We start from the raw sequence: 27,822 nt of genomic DNA, 5'->3' as shown, positions 1-27,822 counted from the left end.
GAGAGCAGGGAGAAGAGAGAGGAGTCCAGAGGAGTTGGGATTTGAAGCTTGTTCCAGATGAGAGCCCCTACTTCTCGATCATCCAAACCAAACTTGACTGGAGATAAGTATTTTAACCTTATTAGAGTGTGCTATTCTATGTTTTAAGAGAACTTGGGTTTCCTAGTACCTCTGTTTTCCTGATTAGGGTGCATTTTATGGATAGGGATGTAGGCTCCCATTTATTTTGTGGCATCCAGGATGCAGAGAGAGAGATTTATCTGCAAGATGCTTTGTATTTAGTTAGAAGGCAGCTCATCTCTTGTGTGGCCTCTCTAGGCATATTAAGAGTTTAGGTGGGTAGCTGCGTCAGCATGCGTAGGCTGCAAAGGAACAAGTAATAGGTTTATTCCATGCTGAAAAAAAGAAGAGAGAAAAAACAATGTTCTTTTCAGGTGTGTAAAGAAAGCTGAAGAACACACCTGAAGAAGGCTCCACGGCCGAAACATTGTGTTTTCTTTCTTCTTTTTTTCAGCATGGAATAAACCTATTACTTGTTCCATAAAGAGTTAAGTGCTTAGTAGCAGTCTGGGGTTTTCTGGGTGACCAGAATGTTAGGCCTCTGAAATGCCTTGTCTATAAATACTGTATATAATGTAACTTTGTGTGTTGTATGTTTTGTGTCATGTGTAGTTTATTGTAATAAATATTTGTTTTAACCAAGTGTTCCTGGATTATTACTCCTCTAAACAAAGCTGTGCAGGAGAATAAAGAATTCACGTGCCTCTAGTTATACCAGCCGCTTGGGTATACAGTTAGAAATCATGTATCAAGTTGAAGGTTATGAACAATTATTTCACTGATTGACTAAGCCGCTGGTGAGATCCTGATTCTCACCAGTTTCGTTACCCCCCCATTTGTAACAATATAATAAAAACATTACACATACTGTACAGTACATGCAGGCAGACATTGAAAATGCAACAAAGCTATTGATATATTTTTTATCTATTACAGTTGGGGGTGGGGTTCAGGAAAAGAGCCCTTAAATAAAAAGTAAAAAAAAAAGTCTTAAAAATCTACTCAATCAGTAAGTAACAATTTCAGGTGTGTGAGATCTGGCACATGCATTCTTCATATTGTCTGGCTCAGCTGTGTCGAGTAATAAAATCATTTAAAAGTTGGACACAAATATTTATTAACCATGAAATATCACAACACACAAAATTAAAGAAGATCACATATAGATTATACATAACTATGCATTTCAAATCCCTATGTCCAACAGTTCTACCCCTTATAATCTGCAAACTGCAAGCACTTTGGCTAACAAGATAAGTACCCTGCGTACGAAATAAGACAATATTAAATCCCCCTTCCTAAAACATGGAATCCCAGAATCAATTAGAAATATCCACATTGTAAACATACATCACCAAACTGGGCTAGAATGTTTTTATTTTGAGGATTCTACAAGAAAAGAAATTAGAATGTCCTAATATAAAAAGGACAGTAAGCTCTTGTAAAGAAGGTTGAAATTAACTAGTCAGAATCTGGTTTCTAATACAAGGTCAGAATAAGGTCCTCTTGCAAGGCACAAAGTTTGAGGAAGAGGAGGGTTAACTTGCAAACTAATTAGATACAGTATGTTATTATTGTAACTAAATAATACTGTCCTGATCAAGACATTTCACCACAACAACTAGTTGATTATATAGGATTCATCGATGATGTAGGCTACCCATGATGCTACCTGAGGAAGAGTTTTGTGCTTGAAACGCATTGCTATTTGCTATTTCTGTATGCATTAAGCCATCATTTTCTTCTCTTTGCTATTTACTGTATGTGCTGTTTATTATTGTGTACTCATTGAGGCAAGAAGATTTTTTTGCTTTAAAAATTAAGGAGCAAGCAATGAAGGGGTACTGTATTTGTCTGTAACCCAATGATTCAGCTGCAATGATTCAGCTGTTTTGTTTTCTGTCTTTTATTTTACTTACATTTTTATCATTTTAAAAAATAAGAGCATAATTTTTATAATTTGACTGTAGCCAATTAGATGAAGACCTTGGTAAAAAGGTAACTTTTAAAGTTAGTTTGAAGAAAGTTAAAGAAGAAGAGGTTGCCAAGTTCTCAACATACAGTAGGTGGTGTGTACGGTGAGCAGGGCAGAGCAGAAGCTCTTTTATTCACATACAAAAACCACTTTGATTAATTAATGGAGTCGCAAGTCTCTACAACAATTTCAAAATTTTAATTTGTTGTTTCTTTTTTTCATCAACCTAGACTGCATGCAAATGTGTAAAATTTGGTCTCAATGTGTGAGAGTTGAGAACTATGAGATTACAGGTATGTACCCTCGTGGCTGTTGGCTGTTAAATGATTGTGTGGCATATTACTATGTAACATTATTTCAAAATGGAATTATGAACTTGAACTTGAACTTTATTGCCATATGTAACCGGTACTGGTACAATGGAATTCTTACTTACAGAAAGTCTCTCGATTGTAAAAACAAGTGTAAAAAACAAAACAAAGTGCAAACAGTGCATCAAGACAATATACAAACAAACAATAGACAATGTGCAAGTAAACATGTAGACAGTTTGAATGTAAACAATGACTGGAGATGTGCAATAGATAAGAAATCATAAAGAGGTAGATGGTGATGGTGTAGGTGTGGTCCGAGGGGGATTATTGCGTATGTTTTGCTCTCGCTTTTGTTAGGCTAAGAAGCACTGATATTTGGCCAGACTGTCCTTCTGTCCTGTACGCAACTATAGGAAAACATGCATAGCGTTTGCACACTTGCGTTGGAACAAATTTATGTTGTTTGTGCTTCAAACTACAGGTACAAGGCAGGATATTACCTGGACAACGTATCAATGCATCATAATCAAATAAGACATACTAATTAAAGTTCAGTGCATCCAAACAAAATTTGATGTAAAAGAATAAGGTGATTTTGCACTGTAAATGGTGGTGAAGAGATTGGTACTGCTATCTTATGGCTTTTTTTGGTTTTGGGTTAAAATTGGACTGGAACTCCACATAGAATTGGCATATTCACTATGCATTCATATTGGTTTTCTCTAGGTTTTAGAATTTTCTCCCACCTTCCAGACACATTTATTAAGCTAGTCTCTAAATTGTTTCTGTATTTGTTATGTTACAGATTGGCATGCTTGTCTAGGGTATAGACCAGGGGTGGGCAAACATTTTATCCCAAGGGCTATTTCTACACTGCTGTTACAGATAGCCTATGCCTTATATAAGTTTAGGATCCAACATATGCTTATTAGTTCAAGGTTAATGATATCCTGAGAGAAAAACATATTTTAAATATAAAAACTGAAAAATACTCGACGTTCACCTCACAAGCCAAGTCTTCACCGATTACCTCAACCTGACGGGTAACTTTTCTGCGTGAGAAACTTATTTTCTCAAATTTGTTCTTGCTTTCTGGACAAAGAATATCTACGGTTTCTCCGGTTTCATACACTCCTTCAGAGAGGGACTTGCTTTGTTTAGCAATTTTATATACACACTCTGCATTCACTTTCAACTTTCTGCTTCTTCAACTGCTCATTTTGGCGCAGGTTCCCTCACAGTACACACATGGACCCACTCTAACTGGTGAATCAAATTGGTAAAGCAGGGGTTCCTGAACTTTTTGGGTCCATGCCTCCCTTGACCTGTCAAATTTTCCACATGCCTCCACTGTGTCAAAAATATGTTCTATAGCAGTGTGATATTTTACAAAAGATTATACATTTGGAAAGGAAATGATGGGTCAAAATAAAAACAAAGTTGATCCAATTAACTTATTATTTTTAATCATTTTCAAAACCAACAGGCTTGATTAAAATAGTAAAAATACAACACATTTTATTTAAATTATTTGAATGTACAAATAATTTGAAAAATTAAATAAAATAGTCAACATCTTTGTAAAATGCAAATAAAATGACTAAATAAAAATGTAAAAATCTAACATCAATGTTTTTTAAAAAAGGGGTAGAATACTCATTGTCTTTTTGTTTGTTTCAGCTGCAGGGTTCCATTACATTTGAAGCTGTATGTAAACACACAAGCAGAGTTACTGTTAAAAACCTCCTTAACAATTCAAAAACCCTTCATTCCCACTAAAAAGTGCCCTTGCCTTGTATGATTCTAAGATAACTTAGAACAATACAAGGCCTGGTTATGTACTGTTAAAAACCTCCTTAACAATTCAAAAACCCTTCATTCCCACTAAAAAGTGCCCTTGCCTTGTATGATTCTAAGATAACTTAGAACAATACAAGGCCTGGTTATGTACTGATATACTGTACCAATGGGATGGCACAAATATCCCTGCTAATTTAATACAATAGTCATTTTGTCATATTTTAAGAGATTAATCCTGCTATGTTATGCTGTAAATATGATACTGACTAGGGCAGTTAACACTGGTGTCCTGGCTATACTGTATTTCAAGCTTTCTAGGTTTGCACAGTACAGCCTATCTAGAATTCTCCCTTATTTCAACCGGTGAAGAAATTTGACTATTCTTTATATGGTGTGGATTGTGGATTAAGCGGGTTACCTTTTTTTTCTAAATTTCTATGGGATTCTTTGAGAAAGTCCTGTACACATATAAAATTCATAGTTTGAGGATTGGTTTAAAGCTTTTAAATTATAATAATAATAATACCAATAATAATAACTGCTTACACTTATATAGTGCTTTTCTGGACACTCCACTCAAAGCGCTTTACAGGTAATGGGAACTCCCCTACACCACCTGGATGATGCGACGGCAGCCATAGTGTGCCAGAACGCTCACCACACATCAGCTATCTGTGGGGAGGAGAGCAGAGTAATGAAGCCAATTCATAGATGGGGATTATTAGGAGGCCATGATTGGTAAGGGCCAATGGGAAATTTGGCCAGGACGCCGGGGTTACACCCCTACTCTTTTCGAGAAACGCCCTGGGATTTTTAATGACCACAGAGAGTCAGGACCTCAGTTTTACATCTCATCCGAAGTATGGCGCCTGTTGACACTATAGTGTCCCTGTCACTATACTGGGGCATTAGGACCCACATGGACCGCAGATTTTCCCAGGAGGTCTCCCATCTAGGTAGTGACCAGCCTCACACTGCTTAACTTCAGTGGGTTGCCAGTTGTGAGTTGCAAAGTGATATAGCATCACTTTCAATAACTGCTAAACCATTATAGGGTATGGCCCAGAACCTTTCCAGAGAAGCATTGGGATACAGCCTGCGCAGTGTACACATAGACACAAGCAGATCATGGCTATAAGCCAATTAACCTACCAGTATGTCTTTGGACTGTGGGAGGAAACTGGAGTAAAAACATTAAGGACATACAAACTCCACACAGCTAGCACCCTAAGAATTGAACCCAGAGTCCCAGGCCTGTGAGGAAGCACATGACAAACACATAACATTATATCATGTTTATTCAAAAAATTAAAAATAGTCCAAATATGTTGGAATTGGCAATATATGTTCCTATAAATTATAAATGCTATTTAGATAAGTTTTACCACATTAATTGAATGTTTTATTATAAAATAATACAAAGCAAACAGAAAATTCTAATCGGACATTTTTGCATTAATAGCTACTGTCAGAAGTGAAAAATGAAACAATAAAACGCTTATCCCTGGAAAAATATTTAAAGATCATGCTTTTGGAGGAGATTTCTGCACTTTTTGACAATATGTTTAGAAGATTTTCAATTTTAATTAATGTTTTAAACCAGCATTTAAAAAACGAAAAACACCTCTGCATTACTTTTTATCCATAATAATAATCCCATCTCTGTCTTTTATGCGCACTCTGCCTGAAGAATACTTGGTTTCTTGTCTTCCATTTGAATAAACAGTCTTCACTGTTCCATCAGGATATTCTCTTTGTTTATACTGTGAAGTGTGGATCTCTTTCTGCCCATTGCTGAATTCAATTGTCTTTTCTCCATTCCTAGAAATTCAAAATAAAGACGTAAAATGCAGCAGCAATATGGCTCTGAGTGTTATGCAAGCAGTTTTCTTATTTTTATGGTTTTTATTCTTGTATGACCACCCATAAAACTGCTGACTTGAAAATTATATTGTTTCTTAGCAACTCAGGTAGCAATTGAAATGGGATACATTTTTTAAATGTGTACATTTCTGAAATAAATCCAATAATAATAAAATACTATTAAATTGCTGAATTGTTTAAGAAACGGCAAGACGGAGTCCTCAGATTGATTAATTTATTAGCTATTAACTCCAACATGGTCTATTTGGGCTATGGTATTACACAGGGGCATGTTTAATGTGGGGGCGCTCTGGATTACCACAACTTTCCTGGCTAAGTAAGGATGAGCGGGAGCTGTGGGGGGCCTTTAAGACACACTGAGCACCTCCCTGGAGGGATGAACAAACCCCTGCAATAGGAGAACCTTCCAGCGACAGTCCCAGAGGGGATTGTGATGCGAGTGTTAGTTTGCATTTTTCTTTTCTTTTTATTTTCTTTCTCTTTCCTTGACTGTCCCACTGTGTATCTCCTACCGGGACAGTTTGTTCTCTTTATTTTTGGCCTTGCGCTCCTTTTCTTCCAGACAGGACCCCGTTAGGCAGGGTAGTCCAGGCTGGATATTGCTGTGCAAAGCAGCGCATTTTTTTTTTTGCTTTTTTTTGCTAGCCTCAGTTGGGGCTTTGACTTTTCAAACTGTGTTTATAGTAATAAAAAACACTGCTTATGTAGACATCATTAATCATACCTAAGTAGAGTACTGTACAGTAACCACTTCATTTGCTCTTTGTGTAATTACACAATCTTTTTGTAACACCTTTAGGATCCATGATAATGTGTAAACCACACATTTTCTTCAACGAAAAGTAAGAGCACACACAATAGCAAACCACATATAAAGCAAGACATAGTAAACTGTATAACACATTTGTCATGCCACTCCATAGACTATGTGCTAGCTCTCGCCCATCTAGTTAATGTGATGTGAACACTCAATATGAAAAGTCATATGACGTTTTCCTCTTTACTCTCTACATTTGGAGGAGGTTTTGAAATTTTTCTTTGTCACTTCTATGTAGTTTTAAAGTTGTAGTTTTGTTATTCAAAACAAAATGTTGTTACCAATTTAAATGCTTCTAAGTATCAAATTTTCCTTAAAAGAACATTCGTAGAAAGAAGTACGGGTGTATAGCATTTGAAATTAATTTGTATCTGTTACCAGTTGATTCCCACTAGCTTTTTTGCTTTGTTGATGGGCTGTTATTTCAGGGGAATGAAATAGAGTGTGTTGTATCCAAAAAAGATGCAATGTGTGCCTTTTAGATTCATTATTTATCCCACACAAGGATTCATTATCACCATATGCACACTGCCAATAACAGATTCACTTGTGCCATTATCACCCTGCAGAAGAAGCCCTAGTTTATTAAATACCCACTGATCTTACTTTGCAAGTTTTACCACTGTGCCATCAGGAAAGATACTCTCTTCTCGTCCATCAGGGTAAAGGTGCTTGACAGCCTTATCCGGAAAAACAATCTCTTTTGTACCATTGGGGTGATGCTTCTCTAAAGAAAACAAAACAAAATTTAAGTCTGCCTTACTTTTGCCATTGGATCCCTTTACCCTTTTAAAATTCTGGATCAAAGCATTAAGGTTCAAAGAGTTCAAAGATTAAGGTGTTGTCTTGTCCAGGATAAGCATGAAAGCAAACAAAAAAATCAACTAACTGTCTGTGCTTAGTACTCTATAGAGAGGTCTGCAGCTGTCAAAACTTTATCCTAGAGAGTCAGTACTGTAGGTCAATTGCATCAAACTGAAAGCAGTGTACTAACTGGAGTTCAACCTATGGTTAGCATGCTGCTCCGTGCTCAACTAGTGCACTACCTTAAGACCAATTGCAATGAACTTGGCTGCTGAAATTAGTCCATAGCACCGTACTAAACCTGTTCTCAATTGCAACTAATCCAAAGCAACAGCTGCTGTCCTCCAGAGGATAAAAAAGTTGGGAACTTAAACCACCTCTTCATATGGTTTAAGTCAGTGGTTCTCAAAGTTTTTGGATCACGTACCACCCCTGATCAAACCAAAACATCCAAGTACCACCTACAAGTCATCTTCTCATCTCAAATCTCAATGAACAACGTGCGCCCACACACACTCACACACCCATATAATAAAAATAGCACTGAGAACCTACTATTTCAGTGAAAGGGGTGAGCCTGTTTAGTTGAGCAAAGCTCCGCAATGTCAGGGATGAGGGCAGTGAGCTTCAAATGCACATCTGGCTCAACTTCCATTTTGTTGCGGTACTTTGTCTTGATTGCAGTGAGAGCACAGAAGCCTTTCTCACAAAGGTAGGTAGTAGCACAAGGCATCAAAAACCACACAGCCTTTAATGAGAAGGCTGAGTATTCACTCTGTCTTTGGATCTAGAAATCCTACAGTGACTATTGTTTCAATTCTGAGATCAAAGTTGTATCAAATGATAACTTGAGCAACTTCTCTTGCTCAGCACAGGTCAGATCCTTGGGTATTTCTAAGATGTTAACAGTAAAATGTGTTGCTGATCCACTCTGGTGTGGCCTAAACTGCAAAATTATCTGAGAACTTTCTTTCAATTACAACAGGTGCACTGCAATCGCATCACAAACAGCAGCATCAAGTGCCACACCATATGTGTGCAGATAGTTCCCCAAAGTTGGGAAAGCAGAGACAACACTTGCATTGATTTTATTAACAAAAAGATACAGCTTTTTCTTTATATCAGTGACCTTGTCAGACATGTTAAAAATTATTAAAGAGAGCCCCTTCAGTCCCATATTCAGCTCATTTCAAACTTGTGAATATATTAGCCAAGTAGGCTAATTTTACCAGCCACACTGGATCAGCACTTTTGCCAACGGTAAACAAAGTTCTTCACCAACAGTGTGGGGCTTATCTGCTTTAGAAATCCGCAAGCTTGCATGGGAAGATGCTTCTCGGGCTTTGGAAACTGGAGTTACACTGTTCCTTATGGTGGACTTGCACTGCTTCAGAAGTTTCCTTTGAAAAACATAAACAGGCTTATCCTTCAAGAGCACGTTTCATGGTAAAGTGCCGCATCAGATGTGCTGGCTTCATGCTCTTATTGCTGAGAATCTTACAGCACAGGATACACTGTGGTCTTGGCTCTTCCTCCGTCCTTGTGTAAGTAATTCCCAAACTTAGATAATTGTGATCTTTGTAGCCTTGTAACTGTTTTCCGACACTTGCTAACACTAGTAGTGCTGTCTGTGTCAGGTACAGCATCAGAGCTAGTGTCGGTGGGTGATGAATAATCCTCCTTGTTCTCAACTGGTGTGCATGATCTATGGGAACTGGCATCATTACTCTTGGTGTCTATTCCTCTCAACCATGACATAATACTTGATTTTTGCGAGGTATTCATTTTTGATCAATTGCTCTGTTGGCGAATGTGGCGCTGTTGGATAACTTTTTTCCCGTTTCCCCTTAAAAGGCAGTCAGGAGTCCATCTCAGAAGTTAAAATAAGTTTTTATTTCATGCGCATGGGAGCAAAACAGAGATGCTCAGTGTATTTTTCTCAAACTAACCTAGAATAAAAACTAACCTAGAATACTGTGCTTACAACATTGGCAGTGTTCCAAAATCACACACATTCTCCTACCTCCCTATTTTTAAATCACAATCAGTCACTTAGGTTCGTAGCACGCATTCCTATACAATGGTATAGAATTAAATAGCAGCTCTTGTGTCTACTCAAGTATTAGCGCATGCTGTATAATCATAGCTAAGTACAGATGCAGCCATTCAAAGTGCACGGTACAGACATGTACTGGATGTAATTGGCTATGGCGTCGCGCATTGTGACGCAAGATGACACACGGTACCGCGGTATGTGATTGGTTGACCGACAGGGGCACTCGTGGTCCATTGGTCTGTCGTAGAAAGATTTACAGTAAACGTCTTTACTGTGCCCGTTGTAGTATTGAATATTCATTTGGAATTTTACCACTGAAGGGAAATCTTAGTAGCTGAGCATAAAAAGAATAGGAGCATACTGTAACGCGTGTGAAGGCCATAAAAGATATTAAAACATAAACATACAGTATATGGCTGGTCTTGGTACTTTAAAGAAAAAATACACACCAGTATTCCATTTCTCCCTAAACATTTTAAGCATCGAAGTCTTTAACTAAAGAGATACCGGAGTCAACAAGCATACTTTTAGAATTTGATTAAAAGGGAATGTAATATGGAATCGCATATCTAAAGAAATTAATAACGATATAATTATATTCATGTACAGTAACCCCACACAAGAATTGTACAAGCTGTACATTGTCTGTCGATAATGTTTCTGTAGTGCTTTTTCAGCACTCTGTGTGTGACCTTGCCGATGGTGCTGTGGTTTAGGTTCCTGACTCCCATGTCACATGGTCTATGATCAAATCCTGCTGGGACTATGACTCCCTTTTATTTAACAAACATTTCTTTGAAAAAATGAAACGTTTCCCTTGGTCAGAGATTAAATAAAACCTCACTCGCACCAAACAAATTTATATTTCTAAATATCACAACATGATCGAATTTAAGTATTTTTAATAACAATGAATAGTCACCTATGCGTTACAAAATAAACATTTATATTGATTTGAATCGCGTTTTGATTTAAATCGTAAACACGTGTTTAAATATATGTGTTTAAAGGTGATATATAAAAGCGCTGATTCTTATGGAATGTGTTCCGCCGGGGATTCCAAAAATTTATTTTTTTTAATCGCGTATCTAAGGAAAATAGCAGTATAACTTTGTTCATGTACAAACAGTGGCATGTTACATTATTAATTTGGGTGTCTCCTCTTGCCAGAAAGCTCTAAATTGCATTTTGAGTGCGGTTTTTGACTTTTCTAAATTGCAACCTATAAATAAAGCTGATACAGTTTAGACTTACTGTATTTTAAACTGTATTACAGCAGCACATTGGACAATGTAACGTAAATTGCAAAAATGCACTTGGAATCTGTCCAAGCCCTACTTTTTCAGGCATTTTCTTTTACTGCAACGGACAAAAACACTGTCTTGCTTTTAACAGAGCGTTTCATAATTTCTAACTACGAAAATTATTTAAACTGCAACACTTATCATTCATTCCATTCCATTCCATTATCAGTCTCCCATTTCTCCCTAAACATTTTAAGCATGAAAGTTTTATGAAACGGTACCCAAATATGCGAGTGCTGTATAGAATGAATTTTAATCTTAAAATTTAACATGAAAATTAAGCTGGAAATCTCACCCCTTCTACTTTGAAAATACCTGTGAAACTGGTTTAATTCGTCACAGCCAGCACTCCGGCAGAGAGGGGGGTTGTACTTGTTAATGTCTTAGCCGGAACACATCATTATATCTCATTTTGTATTTCTTTAAAAAAATCATTTGCCCAGCCACTATTGCTGATATTGTTTTTATCCTGTAAAGCGCTTTGGGGACCGCAGTTTTTCTCACCACTTAAGATTACTTTTTGATACCATCCTTACACAAAGCAGAAACTTCTTGTATTTTCCGATGACATACAAGTGGAAAGATAACAGATTTTAATCGCCTTTTTTCTGAACCAGGGAAAATCTGATCATGTTTCTCTATAACAATAATAAAAAACTTTATTTTACATATCACCTTTAAAAGTGGCATCTCAAAGCAATACAGTAGATGTAAACCACAGATTACAAAGTAAATACCCAGACAAACGCAAACGCGTTTTTAATAAAATGCTTTTATTCATTCAGCAGAGAGAGAGCGTAAAACCTGGGCGTAACAGCTGTTCCTTTTTCTGATCACTCGCTCTCTGGATAAACGTCTCGCCTGTCCTGTTCTTTGTTTTCCTAATTTGCCGATTTTGCCTGCTGCGATCCACTCCTGCCCTCACACCTAAAGAAGACTATGTTAAATTTCTTTGTGCGGTCCATTGTGCAATTAACCCTTGTATGTGCTGTCCTTAAGGTGATATCACGTAAAGGTGATATGTAAAATAATGTTTTTATTATTGTTATAGAGAAACATAATCAGATTTTCCCCGGTTCAGAAAAAAATATCTAAAGTATACTAGTTTGTCACTAGTATACTTTTAATACAGTCTTTGCTGTGCTCTAGAGGATCCTTGTGATATTTCGAGCTCTGGTTGAATGATAAGTGTCGCAGTTTAAATACATTTCGTAGTTGTCAATAATGAAATGCTCTGTTAAAAGCAAGGGAGTTTTTATGTCCGTTGCAGTTTTTTTTAAACTGAACTTGTTTGAATTGACTGAGCTCTGTGCTATACCACACAATGTCTGTTTTTTTTTTGTGCTGTCCTTTGACAAAACAAGGCTCACCAGATAATCTGAATCGAAACCTGTTTTTCTAGCTTTTAAAGTTGTGCGATGTGTTAGCGGGAACACATCATTATATCTTTCTATATATATTATTTCAGGAAGCTTTCTGGATTCTGGCTTTTTTTCTGGAAAACCATAACTCTGGTCTTGTCCAGATTGACTGTCAGCGCTTAGGTCTGACAGTGCTGCTCCAGAAAGCTTCATGAAATCGTCAGATTATGAACGAATAAAAGCATCTTATTAAAAACACATTTCCCCGGTTCAGAAAAAAATGATCTAAAGTATACTAGTTAAGAAAAATAAATCTAAACTGGGAGAAAGCTATGCTGAAAGTTTATTAAGATACATAGAAGACAAAGCTATCAATTTATTTTAGTTTAAATTTTATATATCACCTTTAAAAGTGGAATCTCAAAGCAAAGTAAATACCCAACACTGATTGTACCCATCTGTCATGCTAATAAAACACCTTGAATTGAATTGAATTGAGGGAGGGGGGGGGAGGGCGAGCGAGATCACCAGGACGTAAGGCAAATAAGATACACTCCACAGACATTCACAACAGTGACATATCATAAAACGTTTGCACATATAGTTAAGTTATTACTTGGTTTTCAAAGTGCAATGAAATACAATTTTGTTGTTGTTGCTGTTCTTGTTGTTTTTATCCTGTAAAGCGTTTTGAGAAGCCACCTTTAAAGGCGATATATACTGTAAAAGCGCTGATTCTTATGGCATGTGTTCCGTCGGGGATTCAAATAATTTTCGGTGTTGGAAATTATGAAACGCTTTGTCAAAAGCAAGGGAGTTTTTGTGTCCGTTACAGTAAAAGAAAATGCCTGACAGAGTAGGGCTTGGACAGATTCCAAGTGCATTTTTGCAATCGGCCTTATTTATGGGTTGCAATTTAAAAAAAGTCAAAAACCGCGCTCAAAATGCATTTTAGAGCTTTCTGGCAAGAGGAGACACCCAAATTAAAAATGTAACATGCCACTGTTTGTGCATGAACAGGGTTATACTGCTATTCCCTTAGATACCCGATTAAAAAAAAATGTTTTGAATCCCCAGCGGAACCGGGCATCCATATGAATCAAGTAACAGGTTTATTCCATGCTGAAAAAAAGAAGAAAGCAAACACATTCCATAAGAATTGATTGAGCTCCGCTCTGTACCACGCAATGATCCCCCCGGAGTCTCTGCCCCGGGTTATTTGGGTTTTTAGACAGAGGGTAAAAAACTCTCTCTCTGGCTTGACCTCCCCCTCCATGGATATTGTCTGTTTTTTTTGTTAACAAGGCTCGCCAGCTAATGTGAATCGAAACCTGTCTTTCTAGCTTTTAAAGTCGTGTGATGTGTAAACCACAATTCAAATAGAGAAAAAAGACCTGACTGACAAGCCGATACATACTCTTAGAGTTTGATTAATAGGGAATATAATACAAAAATATAGTACTAAAAAAGGTACTACCACTTTTAAAGGTGATATGTAAAATAAAGTTTTTTATTATTGTTATAAACATGATCAGATTTTCCCTGGTTCAGGAAAAAAGATCTAAAGTGCTACACATAACTTTCTTATTTCGATGTATTTAAAGCAGTGAACTACAATGGGTGTAACATAACATTCAGAAATACAATCGAGAATAGTTTTGTGGTGTTTGTTTAGATGAAACGTTCCTAAAATGTATAAAGTAACAAAATTAAAGACGATTAAAATCTGTAATCTTTCCCACAAGTCATCGGAAAGTTTCTGCTTTGTGTAAGGATGGTATCAAAAAGCAATCTTAAGTGGTGAGAAAGCTGTGCTCAATGTACTTAAGGGACTTAAAAGTAAAAGGAGATGCTTCATATTGCTTGACTAATTTTAAAAACTAAGTTATAAATGCAGACGCTCCCTCAGTGCCGCGCCGGGTGTAAATATCAAAATATACATACCCAACACCTTGAATTGAATTGAATTGAGGGAGAGAGGGAGGAGGGGGAGAGAGATAATCAGGACTCAAGGCAAATAAGATACACTCCACAGGCATTCACAACAGCAACATATGAAACGTTTGCACATATAGTTAAGTTATTACTTGGTTTTCAAAGTGCAATGAAATACAATATTGCTGTTGTTGCTGTTCTTGTTGTTTTTATCCTGTAAAGCATTTTGAGAAGCCACCTTTAAAGGCGATATATACTGTAAAAGCGCTGATTCTGATGGAATGTGTTCCGCCGGGGATTCAAATTATTTTTTTTTATTTTTTTTAATCGCGTATCTAAGGAAATCTAAGTTTAACTTTGTTCATGAACAAACAGTGGCATGTTACATTATTATTAGTTTTTTTGTTAACAAGGCTCGCCAGCTAATGTGAATCGAAACCTATCTTTCTAGCCTTTCAAGTAATGCGATGTGTAAACCACAATTCAACTAGAGAAAAAAAGACCTGACCTACAAGATTTAAGATATGGCTGTCAATGTTGGATTAAAAAAAACACATTGCCCGACATTTGTTGCATTGCTTGAAAAATAACTTTATTTCGAGAGACTGGATAAGTAATTCAAGTGTTTTTTTTTAACTTCCTGAAAAACAACTAATAATTTAACTATATGTGCTAACGTTTTATGATATGTCGCTGTTGTGAATGTCTGTGGACATGTGCTGGCTGGACAGAAGGCTCCACTGTACACAGAGAGGGGCGGGAGGAGGGGACAATCCGATACATACTCTTAGAGTTTGATTAATAGGGAATATAATACAAAAATATAGTACTAAAAATAAGATACACTCTACAGACATTCACAACGGCGACTGCCAGAAGATAGGACACAGCGGCTCAGGCACCCGCTGAATGGAAAAGGGGCACTTTAATGTTCTGTATGGCTAATACTAAAGCCAATACTGGCTCAATACCCTGAATGGGCTTTGACGTGCTAATGCGTTGGTTTAACAGTCCGGGTGTGGCAAGCTTCCAATGTCAACTCGACTCGATTGGAAGACAATGAACGTATTTTAGCCCTAAATGAATTAATAGCAAAACTGGTTTACATAAAATACATTTTTCCAAGAAAGTTTATAATAATACGATCTATAGTTGAAATCTGAGCCTACTTTAAAAATAAAGCAATCACACTGTGTTTATGTAGAAAAAGCGATTAGGTTTATGAGCAATCTAATTACCCATTCGCTTAAAACGCTATATAAAATAAAGTTTATTTAGAGATTAATGATCAGTGTCGCAGTTAAAATAATTGTAGGAGGGCTTGGACAGATTCCAAGTGCATTTTTGCAATTTACGTTGCATTGTCCAATGTTCTGGTGTAATACAGTCTAGAATCCAGTTAGTCTAAGTTTTATCAGCTTATTTAAAATAACTTTTTTGAATCCCCGGCGGAACACACTCCATAAGAATCAGCGCTTTTATACAGTATATCGCCTTTAAACACATATATTTAAACACGCGTTTACGATTTAAATCAAAACGCGATTCAAATCAATATAAATGTTTATTTTGTAACGCATAGGTGACTATTCATTGTTATTAAAAAGACTTAAATTCGATCATGTTGTGATATTTAGAAATATAAATTTGTTTGGTGCGAGTGAGGTTTTATTTAATCTCTGACCAAGGGAAACATTTCATTTTTTCAAAGAAATGTTTGTTAAAAAATAAAGTCATAGTTCCATGGGATTCAATCACAGACCATGTGACATGGGAGTCAGGAAACTAACACACAGCGCCACCAGATTTAATAACGCTATAAAAATGCTATAAAATAATGTGACTAGGCACAGAACAAGTTTACAGCACAGTACAATAATAAATGCTGACCATGACTTTAGAAGCATAAATTACCTTACACTCAATTTAAACACAATGTAACGGACACGGACTGGAATCCGTGTCAGATATTGTAGAAGACCCTATGCGATGCGGTAGGAGCTGGAGAAAACAGGAGGCGTGGTAAAAAGGAACACACAGGGGTTTAATAGTGCACAAAATAATAGTGACAGTCCGTGAGACAGTGTACGGGGAAGACAGAACGGCATCCAAATCCAAACGGGTCCAAGGGCAGGTCAAAGCACAGTCCGAAAGTCCATAAACTGGAAATCCATCCTGGAACGCGACAAAGTTAAAATCCCCGGGAGGGGGGAGCACACAGACAAACGAAACATGGAGGTCCAAGGGTGACGGGGCGAGATCCTCCAGACCCCGGGCTCAGGAAACGGGAGGTGTCGGGAATGAGGCCTATGCCCTCAGGAGATGGACGTAGGGTTTCCTGGTACTAGGCGGGCCTCGCGACATCTTACCCTAATGATGAGCCCCGAGGACTGGCGGAGCTGGTCTTTAAATAATAAGACTAAAACGGTACACCTGGAGAGCTAAATGACACGAACAATAATGGGAGCAGTGGAGCGCCCTCTAGGGAGGGATGTCGGGCGTGACACACAAGCTGTCTTTCTGTATGAACCTCTAAGCTGGTTCATACAGAAATGTAGAAATGCATTAGCCTGATTATGATTAAAAAACACATAATTAAACACGCGTTTGCGATTTAAATCAGAACACGATTTAAATCAATATAAATGTTTATATTGTAACGCATACTGTCCAGCCTCCATTTCTCTATAAAAATTTACTCTATTGCACACACACACACACAATAGAAGCAGGAACCGTTGTCAGAAGGGAAGAAGGTGACTATTCATTGTTATCAAAAATCACTTAAAATCGATCACGTTGTGATATTTTGAAATATAAAAGTCAATTGATTGTCCATAATATCGCTATTCTATTTTTTCAAAGAGATGTTTGTTAAAAGAAAAAATCCAGCACCAGCTGGATGTGAACACACAACCTCTGAGTTATTAGTCAGGCACGTAGACCAGTAGGCTACAGGGGAAGTCACATGAACAGGGAGGCGAAACAGCCCTACACAGCCCTGTCGCAGTACATGAATATAATCATATCGTTATTAAATTCTTTAGATACGCGATTCCATATTATATTAGCAGAAAAGCTTAAAACTACCACTTTTTCACACGCTATTTCACATGCTAGTTTAATACTTCGATGCTTAAAATCGTTAGGGAGAAATGGAATACCGGTGTGTATTTTTCCTTTAAAGTACCGATTCCCGGAATCTGACTGGCTGACACCCTTCTGAAGTGGTTCCATAAAATCTGGTATACGGAAAAGAAAGCGTTGATACATACAAGTATCTTTTAATACAGTCTTTGCAGTGCTCTTGAGGATCCTTGTGATATTTTGAGCTCTAGTTGAATGATAAGTGTCGCATTTTAAATCATTTTCGTAGTTAGAAATTATGAAATGCCCTGTTAAAAGCAAGGAAGTTTTTATGCCTGTTGAAGTAAAACAAAATGCCTGACAAAGTATGGCTTGGACAGATTCCAAGTGCTTGTACAAATGTGCTAAAGAAATTATACTTTGAGTGTACAGCTTGTCCAAAGTCATCCATTATTAATACTATTAGTAATATCTTCGGTAAAGGCTTTGATGCATAAATATTTCTGATAAAGGTAGGTTGTGTACTTTTGTCCAACTGAGCAGTCTTGCTTTCATAAAATATACCAACATTTTAATGACTGATGATTAACATGCTGTAATATACAGTTCAAAATTAAAAGCTCAAATGCTGTACATGAGAGGTTAAGCTCCCCCTGGCGGTTTTACAAGGTGACGCCGGATAGTTTCCGGCAGAGCGTCAAATGACGCGCGATTAACCACGTGACACTGCGTGACACCGCGTGATACCACTACACGCCCACCGGGGTATGCCGCGAAATACCCCACCCATTTTGAATGGCTGCATCTGTAACTATACTGTAGTATTCTCATTCCAGAAAATGTTGCGTTTCTTTTTCCCATCAGTATATATATATGTTGCTTCAATCTGAAGGGATTGTAAGACTTTCTTCATAATTTTATATTTAGGATTGTTTAGCGTAGTGAAAGCACATCTATTTAACTTGACGTGATGTGTTAATAATTATATAATTATATTTTTTAGCTTTCAGCTTAAACAATCAAACAGTAGTATTTGAACCTTCAGCACATGTAAAATGTATGGCCTAGTGTAGTAAGTACTATTTTACCTGATTATAATTAACCAGCTACTATATAACTGAAAACTGAATGAAATCTCATTATGCTTTGTTGAATATAAAATATATAACAATGCTATCTATCTACAAGTAAGCTAAACTTAAATCAAAAGTTACTCTTGAAATCTTTATATGTCAGTCTTAAATTGAGGAGTCAAATTATTGCTATAGTTAACGTGCTGGTAACATGGTCAGACCTAATATAGAATGTTTTTGATATCTTTCAAATAATTGTCAGCAATGTTGCAAATTATTAATGCTGCAAATTAATAGTCATCATATATAAGAGCCATCGCAAGGTTTGTTATATCTGGCAAACTTACCTATCTGGTTATTTGGAAACTGCACAACTTCAAGGCCATTTGGATAAGTGGTGTGAGTTGTCTGAGCATCAGCGTAGAAGTAAATCTTTTGTTTTTAAAAACAACAAAAAAAGGATTTGTTCATCTTTATTTGAGGAATAAATGTATAGACATTTAGTTGGAGCAACATTGTTGGGATATCAAAATACTACAAAGGAACAAGTAAAGGTTAATTCCATGCTGAAAAGAAAAGAGACACAATGTTTCTGCTGTGAAGCCTTCTTCAACCACACCTGAAGAAGACTTTCCACCCAAAATGTTGCATCTCTTTTCTGTTCTTTGCAGCATGGAAAAAATCCTTACTTGTTCCCTTTCAGCCTACACATACTGATGTAGCTATCTACTTGAACTTTATTTAAATACTAGTATGTGAGTTTATTTATTATCCCTTTTTGTTTGGAGAGGGCTTATTTCATTGTGAATGTGAAGACTGTGTGTAAATATAAATAGATTGGTCCAGATCTTATCCTGGTTTCCATGGTGTTAAATAAATGTAGAGCACAAGATTCCTCCAATGGATGGGATGCCAGTCCATTGAGTCTGGCCCCCAGCAAACATTGTTTCCCATTCATATACAGTACAGTAGCTGGGTAGACTTGAGTTTTGCAAGTATCTTCCTGAAAACATGGATGTTTCTACTGCAGACACATGGGTTAGAAATCCATTTTCAGAGGCAGCTAATATAGGATTATTGCTTGAATTTGAAGATTTGAAGAATCATTGATTGGTCTCATAACTGACTTGGCTCTGAAGCAGATCTTCGCTGGCTGACTTTTGGATCTCAATGCAAGGTAAATACCAAGGCCTGAGTAACATGGCCTTGAAAAAAGATAAATAAATACAGAGCCCGTTTCACGGTTGAAGATGATTTGCGTCTTAACATCAGCCAAACAAATCACTGACTAGTAGTCCTCTCTGCTCCTCTGCAAGTGCAAGTAGTGAATGAGTAGTTTTTTTCCACTATTGTTTTATTTTTCGTTTGCTGTGGAAATATGTTTTTTTTGAGTGGGGAGGAGGGGTCGCATACTTTTCACTTGTCACACTTACAAAAAGGTTAAGAACCACTGATATACAGTATAGAAACTTACCACTTTCCCTACAGGCAGGATTTGCTTGATATCCCCATTGAAGAAAGTAACAGTGACTGATTTTCCATCAGCGCTAATCTCCTTCTTTGTTCCATTGCGAAAAGTTATTATCCGGTGACCACTTGAGAAAAGCTGTACTGTCTGCAGTAACATAGTAAAGAAGTCAAGTCAATAAGTGAGCTACTGAAGATGTCAAGTCACCTAAAGCAATATAGACTCATCTAGCATCTGACAGAAGTAGAGGAAGTAAACTGTGTTAATCAGAATATTCAGAGAATTTAACATTTTTGTTCCTACCTCCAGATCTGTGTATATAAATATCTATACAAGATTTTTATTTTCATGACTTGTTTGACACCTCTTTCATGATTTTAGTCATGATTGAGTACAAATTCATTACCTGACCAAGGACGCTCACATACACTACAGTGTATTCTACATTTTGAAGCACTATAATTGTACAAAGACAGAGACCAATCAACGAATTTTGAGTTAAGGTAATTTATAAATATTTTTGCCTGGTCGAGTGTTTGAAAAATTATTCAATCACTACTATTTTATTTTTTATATCTTTGATATTCCAAGAATAGAACAGAACCAGTCTATTTTCTTGTTCATTTTGTTTTCTGTTTTCAAAGTCCGGGGTAACATTTTTGTGTCAAATTCCAAATACTTTGGTAGGATGGCAGAGATAGACCCTTGAAAAACAATCACAGAAAAATTACACTTCATTTCTTTACAGCACAGCAACGATATCTGAATTAGGACATTACTTCCAATTTCTGAAAACATAAAAATAACAATTGAGGTTGCCAAGATGATGGTCATTTTCATCCTTAAATTCATTATTGTGACTGAATTGTGCATTACTGTGCATTATTTTGGAATGCTACTATTACTTTTTTCTGCAAAGATTAATAAATTCCTACGTTTCAGGAATTATACATATAATTAATGTAATTAATTCTAACATTTAGTAAAATTTATATCAATAATTGTAAAAATAACTAAACCCCACCTGTACTAATAATCTTTTATTATTTAAGTCACCAGAAATATATAAGGAGAAGCTGTTTGTAAGAAGCTGGGAATATAGATAAGTTATTGTTGGAGCATGGAGTGTCAATTGTATTATTTTTCAACAAAAGCAATTATTCCAATTAAGTAGAAACATGTACAGTAGGTCTGGTCACTCTAACTGGAGTCTACATTACATTACTACATTTCTGTCTATTATGATTTGCTACCATTGTTTTTGTGAGCTCTAGATGCATTAATCTATTTATATTTCAGAAATGGATTACTATACAGTAACAGTGCTCTTGGCACAGTGTGCAACCTGGAACTGAGGAAATTCAAGAAGCCAAGGTGATATTCAATTTTCACTAAGTTAACTTTTGCTCCTTTTTCATATGCTTGGTTGTAAGGATGAACTTTTCTAAGTTCTTTGTAAAATGTGGTCAGTATATGAATCGGGTCCTTCCTTATATGAAAAAAATAATATTGCCACAATTCTGATTTGTGTATTAAAAAGCCACACCAATTTTATGTGAATCATTTTTTTTCCATTATGAACCATTTTATATAGTAGCAAATCAAAAATAAAAAAATAGTATACATCACTACTGCCATATCCCCACTAACATCCTGTCAAGGGGTAAATAATAAAAAACCTTGATGATTAATGATGTGTCATATATGGGTATTATACCCTACAAAATGATTAAAAATAATACTTTACCAAATATGATGAGTAACATTACTATAATGTTCTGAGCAACAACCACTAAGAAAAGATTTACAGTAGGTTTTCCATATTGGCTAAACATCTAAAAATATGGATTAGCTGCCAATTAATGAATAAAAAACAAAGTAATATGAATCAATAATGAAGACTTAAATACTGCTGGGGGACATAGTACCTTGCCATCTGGGAAATGCGTTTCTTCCCGCACTTCATCATCACTCCCCTTGGTTCCAACATAAGATGATGCAATTTTTGATAACGCTGATTTCTCTCTTCTTTCCTGTATTATCATAAAATCATAATATAATAGTTTCCACTAAATACTGTAGAAAAGCACTTATTAAAGAGAAAGTTGTTATTTTGTTCAGCAGACTTAAAAGATCTATTAGAGAATGATTTTTAAAAATACTTTTTGGCCTCAGAGTGTTCATACTATATAGCCAGTAAAAAATAGCATTATACGAGAGGCAAACAGATCCAATATCTTAAATAGCAAGAACAAATACAGATGTGGTATAAATGCCTACAACTTTACTCAAGCAATTCTGTTAGTCTTTTTTAACTCATGTATGGTTTGGGGACTGGTAGTAAAGTTCAACTTCCATCCTTCCATTTTCTAACTGCTTTATCCAATACAGGGATATCAGGGGACCTGGAGCCTATCCTGGCAAGCAACAGGTGAAAGGTGGGATGCCAGTCCATTGCAGTGCGAACACACACACATACACACACTCACACCATGGCCGATTTTTCCAGAAACCAATTAATCTACCCATATATCTCCATGCAGATGTTACCCCAGGAACTGATACTAAAGCCCCAGTCTGGAAGGCATCAATGTTAAACACTGTGCCACACTGCTGCCCCAGTAGCTCAATGTACAGTAAATAAAGAAAATTTATACGTAAAAGGTCATACGCTTCTTGTTGTTACAGGTACAGTATGTATACTTAGCAGGACTGAATTAAAGACACTGATATGAACATTGAAATTGTAAAAGTGATTTTTTATGTGACTGGAATATTCAATGTTCTTTAAACATTCATTTGATTTCATTCATTTAATGCAAGTCTTGCTCAAACATCCAATTCTGCTTTTATGAATTTAGTTCATTATAATGTCATCATTAGAAAGTGACATTCCAGAGAAAATACTGTATAATGCTTTGCATAGAAAGACTCCAATCTACGGTTATTTTTTCCCTGTCCCATACTATATGCCGGGGAAACATATTAAAACACACTAAAGTAATAAAGAAATTGCTGTCTATTACCTTTTCACTTGGATTCTCTGGTTGTTTTCTTACATCACTTTGTGGATGTGTAGATTTTCTGGATAATGCTGAGTTTGGTCTTCCTTCCTGTTACAATATTTCAGGTCATTTTAATGTTTATGGTAAAATACTCATGACACAAGAATAAGTCAAAATACAGCAGTTACAACAACATTTGTTTCAGTGAGTCATAATACTTTTAAAATAAATAACATGCCTACTGCTCCAGTGAAGATGTATTAGATGTTGTATTTATTTAAGGGAGTGAATACTGCACAAATGATTTACAACATTCTGATGTAAAGTTTTAAACTTTTTGAGGGCAGGTTTAGCTTCTGTGACTGAGCTGTGACAGTGTAAAACAATTTTATGAATGTTTATTTAGGGAGCAATCTATTCTATATTCTGCCTTTACTCTAGATTGCTGTTGATAGTTTCTGGTGTCAATTCAGCAAATTAGTTACCACTAACCTCAGCACAGTAAGTGGAATCACTTTAGTATTTACCCTAACACTTCAGATCATTGCATACCTAAAAGGCATGCAAACTTGTACCAACCATGTGCTCAGACTCTGAAGAAGTTGCTTTGCCAGTAGATGGGGTTTGCCTTCCACTTGGTGTTACACTACGACTCTGGTAGCCCATTACTGACACTTGCCTTCCCCGACATCTAGAAACCCCCTGCAGAGATTGATGTTGAACACCAAGAGAAACTATTCAAAGTTTTAGTTTACACTTTTAAAAAATAAATGCTCTCTAGCAGAAAACTGATTAAGTGTCCTGCACATTTTAAAACAATTTGACCCCTAATTAAGCCCCCAAAATATGAAGCTGTTGTTATAATTAAACTGAGGCTGACTGTAAACAAGAGATTAAGATCTACAGTGCATCAGTCTATAGTTAAGATTGTCAAAGCATGTCAGGTCAAAGCATGTATGTCAAAGCAGAATCTCATGTGTCACTCCTCCTTTGGTGAACTATGACTGTGTCAGGTCCCCCTCCTGTATTTTTGTAATCTAGAAATAAATAATCACCATCATTGTTCCTCATTATTGTGGAGTATTTGATAATTAGTGGCTGATACTGTACCTGTATATTGACATCTTTGCATTCAGAACATTTTTATTGACGTGTCTTTTTAATGACAGTTGGTCAATTTCACCTAAGAGTTTTCACCTGTGTTGCTAAAGTCCTGCTAATTACAGTGTGTGGCTTCTGTGGACACTGGAAGGTAAGGCTAAAACCTGAGGTTGCTAGTATTCTAATAGAGATAAACCTGTACTATTGCTTATCAGGTAGTACAGCTTTTATACTACTATAACTTTTACTACTATACTTTTATACTACTATTTCTATTACAAGTACTAATACCACTTCATTAAGGCTGCTGTGAGATTTAGTGGTGTTGTCATCTTCTTGGTGGAATTCCTCTGAAGTGATGGGATTTGAAGAGCGTCCTCCTGTTGTAAGAAAAGAACACAACGCTGACTGAAAACAAGAGGCCAAGATCTACAGTATCTCAATTAGTAGGTTAGTGCTTTTAATATGTCATTGTAACAAAGACTGACAATATAGTGAAAAATGAAGGTGCAAGGTTTAAAAGGAAATAAAACTGAACCATGAACTGTCCTTTTATTCATCCTTTTATGGGTTTAGAATAATACAAGAATACAGCAACACGTCTTCCTAAAATCTAACAAGAATCTATAAAAATACTAACTGAAATAATGAAAACATAGTCATAAAATTTGTCTTTTCCTTTTTTAATTTGTGAACTCATATTTTTCCTATCTGTTGTATTTTGTTGCACTAGTATGTTGAACATGTTAAAAAATATGAAGCCCAAATCCACATACTAGTGAACAAAGCTGTGCACTAAAAACACACTAATATACAGAAACAGAAACTAATGCAACAGATTTTTTTCCTATTTAAGTGCAAGAAAACCATCTCCTTTTACAACCATTTGTGTGTAATACAGTTGCCACTCCTTAGACACTTCATGGCCATTGTTCTACTGTACTCAAACAACTAAATTCCATAATCTAATTATGATACACGATTAATAATTTGCTACAATTTCTCTGGGTGCAAATTGGATGTATAACTACCAAACTGAAATGAGTTAATAAATGATGTTGAGTATTGTAACAAACACCTAAGTCATACCAGCTTTCAAATAGATGCTATGTAAGAGCACTTACTTGTGGAGGATGTCTCTGACTCCAAAACAGCTCTCAAATTGGGGACAGGAGACCTTCTTCGTGTTGACTTCTGCAAATTTGTATGAAAGCGATGCATTGCCTATGTATGGACCAAAATAAAACTAAATTACCATGTTGTAAAAAATATTTGTTTCAGGATGCTTTAGACAAAGCTAAAGTTCTTCCATTGTTTAGAAAGCAATGTAAGTGTTGCATTTTTTCCTAAACTGCTGAAGAAGAACCTTTGTACAAAATGTCCTGAAAAAGATAATTGTAATACTTTTGTTAAATAATTCAATTTATCATTGTGTGCAATATTCATATTCAATATTAAGTATTTATTGCATTTCAACCAACTTGACAGCCATTTCACTTAGGAAATAAGAAACTTATTTTTAACTTACTGTAGGAAATGTTTATAATATACTGTATATATAAGTATATATATGTTCTCTCTAATGGCAGTCCAAAAGCTGCCTCTTATTTAGGAATAGAGAGACTTTGCAATATATACAGATAGCAGCTGATGATTTATGTATTTATTTGATTTATTTGATGATATTCTTCCTACACTTTTAATGAAGTTCTTAGTAGATATGGAATTCCAACAGATTGAATTAGTAGAGATGGAATCCCAAGTTAACATAGGTTTTTCCAATAAATGATCGAATCTAAATTCATAATGTCAATAAATTATTAAAGAAGTAGATGAGAAAAATGTGAAAACACATTTCAGCACTTAGTTTCCATAAAAATGCAATGAGTTTATTCATGACTATGTTATGAATAAATTATACTGGGCTTAGTAAAAAAACTGATACTGCTCTTTGAAGAGAGCATAAATTATTACTGGGTGCCTAAGGAGCACTTAAGAACAAATTTTCCACATGAAAAACGCAGTATAAATTTAGTATGCAGGTATATAGGTGATTTTTTACTAATATGCTAAATGGTCAGGAAAGTGTTCTGAACCATAAGAGCAAAACAATCATTGATGCCAAATGGTCTCAAACATGTCTGGATGTAATGGAGAATAAAATGGGAGAAGGGCATCTTGTTTTATATAGTGCATAGTAAAAGTATTCAGACCCTTGTACAGGTTTGCTATTTAGTTTAATTACAGTGTAAAATAACCATATTTGTAATACCCGCAACGTATTCCATACATTCAAAAACAAAAGTAAGAAAGTGAATAGATAAATAATACGAAAGAAAAAAGGAAGTCATATTCAAACCCTTTGCTGTGGCTACACTGGTGTGGCTTAAGACTAAAAAAGTGAATGTCCTTTAGTGACCCAGTGAAAGTGGACAGTAATGTCAGTAAGTGCATCAGTCTAGCTGATGAGTTCATACAGTATGTCTGAATACTCATGCAATTGCATATTTGCATTATAATATTTCACTTTGTCTCATTAGTTTTGTGGATGTTTACTGTAACTCATATTTAATAGAAATTAAAAAAATGTGTATGCATCATTTTGTAATTTCACAAAATAGGACATCATAGGAAAGGTCTGAATACTTCTGTAAGGTACAGTATCTCATAAATGTTGTAAAGTGTGACATAATCAAGATGATTTATGACCTTCCCCATAGTGAGACTCTTTAAGGTAAATTACCAGTCTTATGTTTTTGTTATTATGGGATATTTGCTCTTACTGATTTAAAATTCTGGATTAAATAAAGAAAAATATTAACAGTTGCAACAGTTAACAAATTCCTAACAGTTAACAAATAATTAAATTAACTTCTTTGTGCCATTTTCCTTGCACCATAACAACATTAAGTAACAACAAAAGAAAGGTCAGAAGTATGACTATTTGAACCATTTATCTTATTAGGCTGCTAGTAGCTAACTGAAATGTGGATTTCATCCAGTCATGACAAAATACATAATATATTACCAAGCACAAAATTAAACATACATAAATACAATTAACATGGCATTAGTATGAGCTAATTCAAAAGTACAACTACAATGACTATTTTGGGGGAACCTCCTTTTATAGTAGAAGGTTTGGGCAGTAAAAAGATCTGAGGTAGACCTAATTCTTTTAATTGCAGGGGGTCTGTGTAGGAGAAACAAGCAGGTCTATCTTAGGTAGAAGCTGGATGAACAAGGTGAACTTACTGCATCTGTATCCAAAGGGTTTGCTCTCCCCTGGCTGGGTGTCATGCGCCCTGTTGGTGTGACCCTGGCAGAGGTTGCAACATTGAGATCTTTGTCCTTGTAAGCCCTCGAACTCCTCTTCAGAGCCTCACTCTGATCTACTTTCTGTACAGCACAATTTACTTAATTAACATTGATGATCACAATAAAATAACACAGTACATTTTATTACCAAGTCATTGTTGCTCACTCTTGCATAAATATGCAAAAAAAACAACCATCAAATCCACCCATTTAATAACCACTTTATCCAATATAAGATCATGGGGGTGATGGAGCCTACCCTAGGACATAGTTGTGGAGAGCCAGCAATTGTTTATAAGTTCAGATGATGACATTTGACATGTGTAAGTTCTCAGGCAGAAAAAGGGAAAAGCAATGTGAAATGCTGCTTTTATTTTTTCAAATCATTTTATGCAGGACTTCATTTCTCTGTAAAACTTCCAGCTATGTGTGGCTGTCACATGATTCTTATTTTAATAAT

At 35.9% G+C, this 27,822-nt stretch overlaps 1 protein-coding gene across 10 annotated transcripts in view; it reads right to left on the bottom strand.

Moving 5' to 3' along the window:
* Positions 1-3,955: 3,955 nt before the first annotated feature.
* LOC107076957 (centromere protein J) overlaps positions 3,956-27,822 on the bottom strand; it is a 64,835-nt gene continuing 40,968 nt past the window's right edge. For 7 of the 10 annotated variants that reach the window (XM_069179211.1, XM_015343560.2, XM_015343567.2 and 4 more), the window contains 10 exons: positions 27,300-27,443; positions 25,169-25,268; positions 24,336-24,424; positions 23,523-23,645; positions 22,965-23,051; positions 21,867-21,971; positions 19,945-20,085; positions 18,818-18,902; positions 7,457-7,577; positions 3,957-5,970 (listed from right to left, as the gene is read on the bottom strand). In XM_069179211.1, coding sequence (XP_069035312.1) covers positions 5,781-5,970; positions 7,457-7,577; positions 18,818-18,902; positions 19,945-20,085; positions 21,867-21,971; positions 22,965-23,051; positions 23,523-23,645; positions 24,336-24,424; positions 25,169-25,268; positions 27,300-27,443 — 1,185 coding nt within the window. In that variant the 3' untranslated portion in view covers positions 3,957-5,780. Of the gene's footprint in view, positions 5,971-7,456; positions 7,578-18,817; positions 18,903-19,944; positions 20,086-21,866; positions 21,972-22,964; positions 23,052-23,522; positions 23,646-24,335; positions 24,425-25,168; positions 25,269-27,299; positions 27,444-27,822 lie in introns of all 10 variants that reach the window. The other 3 variants (XM_069179220.1, XM_069179233.1, XM_069179235.1) reach the window with 3 other exon arrangements.

Source organism: Lepisosteus oculatus, chromosome 2 (assembly GCF_040954835.1).
Source record: "Lepisosteus oculatus isolate fLepOcu1 chromosome 2, fLepOcu1.hap2, whole genome shotgun sequence".
Lineage (NCBI taxonomy): Eukaryota > Metazoa > Chordata > Actinopteri > Semionotiformes > Lepisosteidae > Lepisosteus > Lepisosteus oculatus.
This window is presented reverse-complemented; position numbering and strand designations above follow the sequence as displayed.